General features: G+C 43.9%; 1 protein-coding gene across 1 annotated transcript; it reads left to right on the plus strand.

Moving 5' to 3' along the window:
- The first annotated feature begins 2,805 nt into the window (after positions 1–2,805).
- Positions 2,806–4,546, plus strand: LOC117550412. Its single transcript, XM_034222835.1, has 2 exons — positions 2,806–3,993; positions 4,408–4,546. Exon 1 carries the CDS (start codon positions 2,910–2,912, stop codon positions 3,741–3,743), a length of 834 nt encoding a protein of 277 aa, XP_034078726.1. The 5' UTR covers positions 2,806–2,909; the 3' UTR covers positions 3,744–3,993; positions 4,408–4,546.
- Positions 4,547–11,017: the final 6,471 nt, after the last annotated feature.

Consider the following 11,017-nt stretch of genomic DNA (forward strand, 5'->3'; position numbering starts at 1 on the left):
GGAAGATGGCGGACGAGATACCATCCCTTGATCCGCAAGCAGAAATACTCTTGTTGCTTGGCAGGGACATCCTTAGAGTCCATAAAATCAGGAAGCAAATCAACGGGCCACACAATGCTCCATTCGCCCAGAAGTTGGACCTTGGTTGGGTCGTAATCGGCGACGTCTGCCTAGGAGGGGCTCACAAGCCATCTGTAGTGAGCACGCTCAAGACTGCCATCTTGGAAAATGGCCGCCCAAGCTACCTGCAGCCCTGTGGCAGTCAAGTGCAAGTAAAAGAAAGATTTGGTCACGACACTATGCACCAAGCTTTCCCAGTGACTTCTTCAGACAGTTCACCCTCAACAATAGATGAAGAGAATCTGGGTCAATTCATCTTTCGTCGCACTCCCAGCGACCACAAACTCGCCCCCTCAATAGACGACACAAGGTTTCTCCGCATCATGGACAGTGAGGTCCATCAAGACAACTCCAACAGCTGGGTTGCTCCCTTGCCCTTTAAGACACCCAGACAAAGGCTACCAAACAACAGAGACTGTGCCTATAATCGTCTAATCTCACTCCGTCGGACCTTAGAGAAACGTCCCCAGATGAAGACACACTTCCTGGAATTTATTGAGAAATTGTTCAAGAACGAACACGCAGAGGTAGCTCCTCCACTGCAGGAAGGCCAAGAAGTCTGGTATCTCCCCTCCTTTGGAGTCTATCATCCGAAGAAGCCGGAGCAGATTCGAGTTGTCTTCGACTCTAGTGCAGCCTATCAGGGCGTCTCACTCAACAACGTGCTTCTCCGAGGCCCAGACCTGAACAACACCCTCATTGGTGTACTCATGAGTTTCAGAAAAGATCTCGTCGCAATAACAGCTGACGTCCAGCACATGTTTCACTGTTTCGTCGTGAAAAAAGAGCATAGAGATTTTCTGCGTTTCCTGTGGTATCGCAATAACGATCTCGACAGCGACATCGTGGAGTACAGAATGCGTGTCCACGTCTTTGGAAACAGCCCTTCCCCAGCCGTTGCCATCTATGGGTTGAGGAGAGCAGCGAGAGAAGAAGAAAACGACTTCGGCGGCGATGCAAGAAGGTTGGTCGAAAGAGAGTTCTACGTTGACGACTTGTTAAAGTCCTGCCCCACTGAGGGAGAAGCTATCAGTGTCCTCAAGCGAGCTCAAGAAATGCTCGCCGTTTCCAACCTTCGGTTGCATAAAGTGGCCTCTAACCGACAAGCCGTCATCGATGCTTTCAGCCCAGAAGATCGGGCCAAAGACATCCAAGAGCGCAATCTTTTCAGCGACGATATGCCACTGCAACGGACTCTAGGAGTGACATGGAGCATAACAGCAGATACGTTCATGTTCCAAGTTGCTGCTGAACAGAAACCCTTCACCCGGCGAGGAGTGCTTTCAACCGTGAATAGTATTTACGACCCCCTTGGTTTCCTTACCCCAGTAACTATACAGGGAAGGCTACTCCTCAGAGAACTCTCCATACAAGCTGAAGAATGGGATTCTCCCCTTCCAAAAGGCATGGAAGTAGATTGGGACAGATGGAGGGAGTCTCTTCAAGACCTTAAAGATCTCAAAATACCAAGAGCCTACACGACTATCTCAAGCCCTAATGCTCAGCGCAGAGAACTATGCATCTTTGCGGACGCATCAGTGAAGGCAGTTTCAGCTGTGGCATACTTGAAAGTAACCAACAATGATGGACGAGTAGAAGTCGGCTTCGTCTTTGGAAAGGCCAGACTAGCTCCAAAACCAGACCTTTCTATACCTCGGTTGGAGCTTTGTGCGGCAGTTCTCGCTGTCGAGATGGCCGACATGATAGTGGAAGAAATGGATCTGAAGTTTGACAGCATCGAGTACTACACAGACAGTAAGGTGGTACTTGGCTACATCCATAATCAATCCAGGAGGTTCTACGTTTACGTGAACAACAGAGTTCAGCAAATCCGTCAGTCCTCAGCTCCAGAACAGTGGCAGTATGTGTCCACCGATCATAACCCAGCAGACCATGGGACTCGATCCGTGCCAGCGTCACTTCTGGGAAGTACAACATGGCTCACCGGGCCAGCCTTTCTCCGGAACCCGTCTTCACCAAAACCAGAACGTCAAGAGATCTATGACCTAGTTGACTCCATCTCAGATTCCGAGGTTCGCCCACAAGTTGTTGTTAACATCACTAATATCAAAAAGGACACTTTGAACACAGCACGCTTTGAGCGCTTCTCTGACTTTGACACTCTCATCAAGGCAGTAGGACACTTAGTCCACATCGCTTCGTCTTTCTCCCAAGCTAGACAGGTGGACACCTGTCACGGGTGGCACATCTGCCACAAGGGGCTTTCCAATGGGGAGACGGAGAAAGCTAAGATACTGGTGATTAAAAGTGTGCAACGTGAGTGCTACGCAGAAGAGTTCAGGTGTATCGAAACGTCAGGCAACCTTCCTATCAACAGCAGTCTGCAGAAACTACATCCCTTTGTCGACAGCACTGGAATACTCAGAGTGGGAGGTCGCATCAAAGAGTCTCAGTTAAGCACAGACGAAACCAACCCCATCATTATTCCAGGCCATCACCATCTAGGAACCCTCATTGTTCGTCATCACCACCATGCTGTGAAACACCAAGGCAGGCATTTTACAGAGGGCGCCGTCAGAGCATCTGGAATCTGGCTGGTGAGAGCTAAACGAAGCATCAGTAGTCTGCTCTCCAAATGCGTGACCTGCAGAAGACTTCGAGGGAAAACAGAGCACCAACAGATGGCAGATCTGACAGCCGAGCGGCTACAGGCAGCACCACCCTTTTCATATGTGGGAGTAGATGTATTCGGGCCTTGGGAGGTGGTCTCTCGCCGTACCAGAGGAGGGCAAGTCAACAGTAAACGCTGGGCAGTGTTGTTTTCATGTATGTGTACACGAGCCGTGCACATCGAAATCATCGAAGCCATGAGTGCTAGCAGCTTCATTAATGCACTCAGAAGGTTTTTCGCTATCAGAGGGCCCGCAAAGCAGCTGCGCTCAGATTGTGGGACCAATTTCATTGGCGCATGCAGAGAGCTCGGAATGGATGGATCCCTCCCTGACCCGCATGGCGTGGAGAAGTTTCTGGAGGCACAGAAATGCATCTGGGTTTTCAATCCCCCTCATTCATCTCACATGGGCGGTGTATGGGAGAGGATGATCGGGATCGCTCGTCGTATCCTGGACTGCATGCTTCTGGAAGATAAGTCACGCCTAACTCATGAGGTCTTGACGACCCTAATGGCCGAGGTCAGTGCTATTATGAACGCAAGGCCTCTGATTCCTGTATCTTCCGATCCAGAAGCTCCCGTTATCCTCTCTCCTCTGATGCTCCTGACTCAGAAAGTCGGCGCTCCTCCACCTCCACCAAGCGACTTCAAGAAAGGAGAGCTTCTCAAGGCAGAATGGAAGCGTGTCCAAAGTCTGGCGAACACCTTTTGGACTAGGTGGCGCCGAGAGTATTTGAGCACCCTGCAAGTCCGGCATAAATGGGTAAACAAGAGGCCTAATCTCAAGCAAGGAGATGTAGTCTTAATGAAAGATGCTCAAGCAAAGAGAAACGACTGGCCCACTGCAGTCGTCACAAAGGCTTTTCCGAGCCAGGATGGACTGGTGAGGAAAGTAGACGTGCGAGTGATCAAGGAGGGCAAGCCGAAGGTTTACTCCAGACCTGCGACGGAAGTGGTCCTTCTCCTGTCTCCAGAGGACTCTCAAGATTAAAGTAGTTGTAGAAATGTGAGGTCCTGTCTCCAAAACCTCAAGCGGGGAGTGTTGTGTTCCGTGTATAGAGCTGTGTGTTTGTGGGAGCCCCCAGTGGCGAGTGATAATAGCGCAGCTTTATCTACAACAGGAAATAGTCATACAGGAAGTTGTGTCAGTCAGTTGGGAAATTACATGTGGCAGTCCAGTTTTTGTTAGCTCCACAATCTGGCTTCATCCATCTTCTGGAGACTCGTTAAGCGCATTGTCTGTAAGTAAATATGTTCGTCGAAACTATATTAATGTAGAACGGTGTTTATTTCATAATTTGATCGTATTTCTTACCTTTTATTATGCAATGTTAAACTGCATCTGCACCACTAGGCCTAAGCTAACGCCTCATGTCAATGACAATGTAACAGTATTCCGCTAGCGTATTAGCTCGTTGTTAGCTTAGCCTCTTTAGCATATTAGCTCGTTGTTAGCTTAGCCTCTTTAGCATATTAGCATTTAGCTAAACTCTTGTTTTCTCTTCAGTTATAACATAGATTTGTTAGCCTTCTAAGTTGTCTAACTAGTCTAGCATGACTATAGCATGGTAATTTATGTTGTGTTTCCGTATACCTGTCATGTATACTTATCCCATTGCAACTGTAAAACAATGTCTTTTTCTTGTGTGTTACAGTTTTACAATAAAGAATATAAGAATATTCAAGAGCTTCAGTAATCTCCAATTCAGAATCCCGTTCTCCTGGAATTATTCGAAGTTCATGTTTATGCTGACTGAATAGCTAGATTCCAGGAACATCTAGTGAGAACAGTACAGTATCAATTGTGAACTTTCTTAATATGAATTGTAAATATATGTTCTCTTTGGAACACAGATAGGACAGTAGCTGCTGAAACTGGTTAATAGCAGCTTTCTGTTAACCTAGATAAGCATGTTGTTCTTATATCTAGTAAATATATTTTTACTTCATGTTTACTCACAAAACAATATCACCTTTTTCAGACTATAGTCAACTTTATATAAGTTTTACTCTCTCTGAACTTCCAAAACATCTACTTCTCCTGTCTCTCTCTCTCTGTGCCCTGCAGCTGCTCCTGCACAAGCTTCTCTCATCAATCACCTCTCTGTGTTTAGCCAACAGTGTGAGATGGCTTTTAGCCTCGTGCAGCACCTCTGTCATGTTTAAACATGAACAGATCCCTCCTGTTTACTTTCTACTCTTTCTTCATAAACTCAAAAACACAATTAATGTCTACTAATGATATTACAAAAACTACCTAATGACAAATACCACACAATTCACAATGCAATGCAATAGTAACAATCAGTTCTCAAAACTTCTCATGAAAACCACAATGTGACGTAACTGCATCCCACAAAAACTATGCTAAAAACGACAAATTATAGTTTCTTATTTATTTAAATATCTACGACACATTGATCTATTAATTTTCAATGTTATTCACTCCAACTTCAGACCAGTCGTTGATTATTCACTCCTTGTTTTAAATTCTACGCTCAGCAGCCATTTTTGAGGCATTTTGAGAAGAAGCACAAGCAGTCACACTTCGGGCTGCTGCTTCAGCAATTAGAGGAAAGCTGTGAAGAAAAAAGGGGGGCTTTCTTTAACCCACGCATTTCTTTATCTGACTTTTCACCCTTATCTATTAGTAATTATTCACAGAAAATTATTCCCCGTACAGTCTATCCAGCGTTATGGTGCGATGTTTATTTCAACAGATAATGGACGTTCAAATGCGCTTTGACACCGCTTTTCAGCGATGTGGCATTTTCAAGGAGCCTCATTATCTCTTTATCGTCACGTTTGGCCAGATAGATTAACCCCACAGAACAAGAGAACGAGATTCCGGTCCTTTCAAAATGGTTATTTGAAATTATTTGCGTATCTCTTCCTGGATTCACATATAATACAACTGCAGTTCCTATGAGACTGGAAAACATTATTCAATTTTGTTCTGGATGGAATCATTAGAAACCACTGAACTCCCCCGATGGGTTAGCCGTCTCGATTTCTGAAAAAACCCACGGGGCCTTTCACCTTCATCTTACACTCATCGCTTCACGTGTAGCTAACGAGTTAGTCGTGCGATTCTGAAAAATCCACAAGGTTCCTAACCGCTGCTTTATTAATCTTATTATTATTAGTTAGTTACCTACCTATGCTAAAATATGCATTGCATTATCTTTAGTATGAAGACTAGACACTGAGAAATATTCCTGACAACTCTAAAAAATTTGAATATAGCCAAATCACAGATTTTGAGTGTAACGGGTATCCGTGCTTACCTGATATTTTGTATAGAGCTCTGTTGTTAGTCGTCAGAAAGTATTTCGAGGTGTCACCCCTGGACAGCTTCGTCCGCTGGCTGCCGATGTGACTCCCTCTGAACCCCCACTCGCAAACGTCAGGGTCACCACTTTGTAGGAGTTTTGAGGTTTTTACAACCCCACTCTGCTCCGCGTGTCGCTTTGACGAGTCCTGCTTAAAATCATAACAGGAAGGAAATCAGACAGAGAACACCCAGATACCAGTTTAAACAATAATCTGTTTTAATTATCAAAGGTAATAATGCAATGCAATATAATACATTACAATACAATATAATATACTACAATTATATTGTAATGTGTAAGGAGTATGCCGGCCCACTCCTGCCCTGGTTTGCGTGCTGCGGAGATCTTTCCGGTCCTGACAGCATGTGAAGAGAGAGCGAACGCCAGGAATCGACAGGAGATATACCAGAATAAGAAGGAGGGGTTAGGTCAGCTGGTCAGCAGAAAACCAAACAGGCTCACTTTGCAACAAAACACATCTTATCACCTAAGTCATGTGTCTTTTTATGAAAGCCATACTTGTTGGAAATATAACAGTCATCATCTCATGGCATCCTCAGGACCAGCTCACCAACAACGCCTAACTGTCTCCATAGCCCCAGGCCATCTCTGAACTTCCATTCACCCATAATCAGCTCACCCAGAATGAGAAGGACCATTGTTTCTCTAATTGTGTGTGACTCAATTCTCCTGCTCCTTTAGGAGTCCTGAAATTAACGCAAATATATTTCTCTCACAAAGATAACACAAAGATTTCATCCCTCATATCTCCAACTTCTGGTTACACAGACTGCTTATTAATTAAACCCACACATATACTATTCAAGACATGTAGACTTCCCTGAAACATGACATGTTAGAGATCTTAAGCAGAATATACTCTCATCCACCCAGCCCCCTGTCCTGCATACCTACACCTCCCCCACAGAGCAATAAAACCCTGTTTACTCCAACCAGCCCAGAATGTTTATAGCCATTTTTAGTCCTTACATTTATGAAAGGATAAAACAGAGAAATCAATATAAAACACAAACACAGGTATTGTTTGAACAGTATTCACTTAACTGCTACTATTGATAACCACCAGAGAAACCCAAAGGACCTCTTTTAATATCTATCTGGAATTTGCAACAAGACTTTCTGCCATTTCAAATGTAACACACTTCTTAAATATCAGATAATAATAATCTTCAATGCTGACAGCCCCCGCTCCTGCCGCCCGCTTGCTGCAGACCACACTTCCACGCTCATCGGCAGGCTCCGACTGGCCATCGGGAGAACCGGGAGGGTGTGTGTATGTGTGGCTCGAGCGAGCGAGAGAGAGACCTTACGTGTATTGTTAGCATCTGGTGCTAGCTAGCTGCGCTAACGGATATAAGGAGCTGTTTAAATGAAAACAGAGGAGCGACATTTCGCCACAACTGCGCCGAGCACTTGACTTTATGCAGGTAGTCAGACAGTGGGACATTGTACGAAAAGTCAGCACACTCAGCACGGATAGTGCGCCTAACATGATTGCAGCGTCCAGGCAGCTCCCGTTCGAGCATATGCATTGAGTTGCACATAGCTCCAACGATCCATCACACACACACACACACACACACACACACACACAAATAATAATGCATTTTATTTATGGGCGCCTTTCAAAGCTCTCAAGGACACCTTACAGAGCATAATTAAAAACAATCAACAAAGAAGAGCACACAGTAATACAAGACTTTAAAAAAAAATACTTAAATAGAGACTTAAAAAATAAAAAAAATAAAAAACAGACTTAAAAACAACAATCAGTTTAGCAGAGATTAAGAAATAGAATACACCAGTTTAAAAAGGTGTGTTTTCAGGCTGGATTTGAAGGGTGGGAGGGAGTCCATATTGCGGATGTCTTGTGGGAGAGAGTTCCAGAGACGGGGGGCAGAGTGGCTGAAGGCTCGTCACCCCATGGTGATCAGGCGGGCAGAAGGTACAGTGAGTTGGAAGGCAGAGGAGGATCGGAGAGTACGAGAGGGAGTGTAGATGTGAAGGAGCTCAGAGAGATATGGAGGGGCAAGAGTGTGAAGGGCCTTGAAGGTGAGGAGCAACACTTTGAAGTCTATGCGGTGCTTAACGGGGAGCCAATGGAGTGATATGATTAATGAAAGGAGTTCTGGTGATGATACGGGCGGCTGAGTTTTGGACCTGTTGGAGCTTACGTAGGGATTTCTGAGGAAGACCAGAGAGGATGGAGTTACAATAATCGATACGGGACGTAACGAGGGCGTGGACGAGGATGGCGGTGCTGTTGGGTGTGAGTGACGGGCGGAGGCGGTTAATATTGCGGAGGTGGAAGTAGGCAGATCGAGTGATGTTGTTGATGTGAGCTTCAAATGATAAGGTGCTGTCAAGGATGACACACACACACACACTTTGTATTGTATGAGACGTTCCAGGTTGAATTGAGGCGAATATTTGTAATGTTCAGAGGTTGTTGTGTTTAATATTCATGAGAATATTTGTCATTGTTCAAATGATAATAAACATTAGCATAAAGCATATTTGTCCACTCATATGTTGATAAGAGTATTAAAATCTTGAACAATATTCCTCTAAGGTACATTTAGAACAGATACAAAACGTGCGATTAATTTGCGATATTTTAATCGACTGACAGCCTTAATAATTATACTGTATAGTTGTTGATCTTGTTCTGATATTCTTTTATGCTCCTTGTGCAAAGCAAATTCCTACCTAAAATAGTTATAGATATGTTTCATTTCATTTCATTTCAAACCTTTATTTAACCAGATTGGTCCCATTGAGATCATAGATCTCTTTTTCAAGGGAGACCTGCAGCATATAGGTTCCACATGAAACATAAAACAATAAAGGACATTATACATTATATTTACAGGATACATTTACATATTTATAGACATTTACAAGTGGCCATAGTATCAACAAGCATTTCATTTAGTCTAGCTTTAAAAACATGCAGAGGAATGAGATTGCTCAGTTTCAATTCTTGCTGAAGACTGTTCCAAGCAAATGGAGCTGCGCACATAAAAGCTGTCTTACCTAAGACAGTCCTTGCTCTTGGCACATCTAACAATACTACATCATGCGATCTCAGACAATAGCTGCTTGCAACTCTCGGTGTTATCAGAGAGCAGATATAATATGGGAGCTTACCCAACAAAGCTTTATAAATAAACGTGTACCAATGACTGAGCCTCTTTACAGTAAGTGATGGCAGACCTGCCTTGGCATACAGGGTACAGTGATGAGTAAGTGCTTTACAATTTGTGACAAATCTCAGTGCGCTGTGATAGGCGGCATCTAACTTGTTCAGGCAATAGGCAGGTGCATTCATATAGATCAAATCACCATAGTCCAGCACAGGTAAAAAGGTCACAGTGACTAGCCTTTTCCTGGCTTCAAAAGAGAAACAGGACTTGTTTCTGAAAAAGAAACCTAGTCTAACCCTCAGCTTTTTAAGCAGGTTATTGACATGAAGTTTAAAAGTAAGACAATCATCAAGCCAGATACCTAGGTATTTATAACTGGTAACCACTTCAAGTACTTGTCCTTGCATAGTAACAATAGGCGCTTTCACACTGCGGTACTTTTCCCACAAAGGTTCATGTGAACTTAGTTCATGAGAACTCTTTAGTTCTCATGAACTAAGTACAGATCGCGTTCACACTGGAAAAAGTCCCTTGGGGTGGATTAGGCAAATGAAGCCGCTGACGTCACTTGTTCTTCTTCTGCTTTGGGTTTACTGGCAGGCCGCAAACCACTTCACGGCGTATACTGCCGCCCAAAGTCCCCGGCCGGAAGTCCCCGGAGTTAGGGACTGGCTTCAGTAGAAGCTGCTGGGACTCCCAGCAGCTTCTACTGAAGCCTTCCGAGTAAATCGCCAGAACGCCAACACCTCCTCATCTACACCACTCCCATGTTTTATTTTGTGTTGCCATAAGTTAGTCTCTCTGCGTTTCTGCGCTGGGTTAATGCTAATGCTAATAATGCTAATGCGAGGATAATAAAATGGCGGCTTCACAAAACTTTTTGGGAGTTTTACGGGGCGTGGTTTGCAATCCTTCCAGCCAATCAGAAATGTAGCTCTTTTCTCACAAAAGAGCCGTTCGAAAGTCCCTGCTCTCTAGCAGGGACTTTCAAGGGGGTCAAAAGGTTCACATGAACTAATTTTAGTACCGGCTCTTTTTGGTGTGAACGCGATAAAAGAGTTCACATGAACTAAGTTCACATGAACCTTTGTGGGAAAAGTACCGCAGTGTGAAAGCGCCTAATATCCAAAACAGGCTCTGGTGTCTTTTTAGCTTTTGAAAATAGCATTACCTTGGTTTTATCAACATTTAAAATAAGCTTAAGTTCAGCAAGCTGAGTCTGAATAATGTTAAAAACAGCCTGTAATTTAACACCAGCCTCCTTAATGGAGGGACCTGCACAATACATCACGGTATCATCAGCATAAAAATGTAAAGTAGCTTCATCCACATTTTCACCTAAACTGTTGATATATATGGAGAATAAAAGTGGACCTAAAACAGAACCTTGAGGAACACCATTAGCAATGTTTAACCACTCAGAAGACAGCCCATCAAAGTGAACACATTGGGACCTTTCAGAGAGGTAGTTCACAAACAACAACTCATACGACCAAATGGGTCGATTGTTTAAGCCCTTATTACGACCAAATATGTCGTTTGTTCAAGCGCTTAATACGACCTATAATTACGTTTTAAAGTTGTCGGCCTCTAGTGCTCCCGTTGAATGCAAACGTTACAGATTGTCGTTTATTCACAAATAACCCTCTCTGTAAAATCCTAAATTGTAGGATAGTTTGGCCATTAAAACGCTTTATGATTAGATTTCTAGCGAGAAGTATATATTGTACTTTTAGAATCCACGTCCAGTCGTTATGTAGGAT

The sequence above is a fragment of the Gymnodraco acuticeps genome, unplaced genomic scaffold (genome assembly GCF_902827175.1).
Source record: "Gymnodraco acuticeps unplaced genomic scaffold, fGymAcu1.1, whole genome shotgun sequence".
In the NCBI taxonomy this organism is placed as follows: domain Eukaryota; kingdom Metazoa; phylum Chordata; class Actinopteri; order Perciformes; family Bathydraconidae; genus Gymnodraco; species Gymnodraco acuticeps.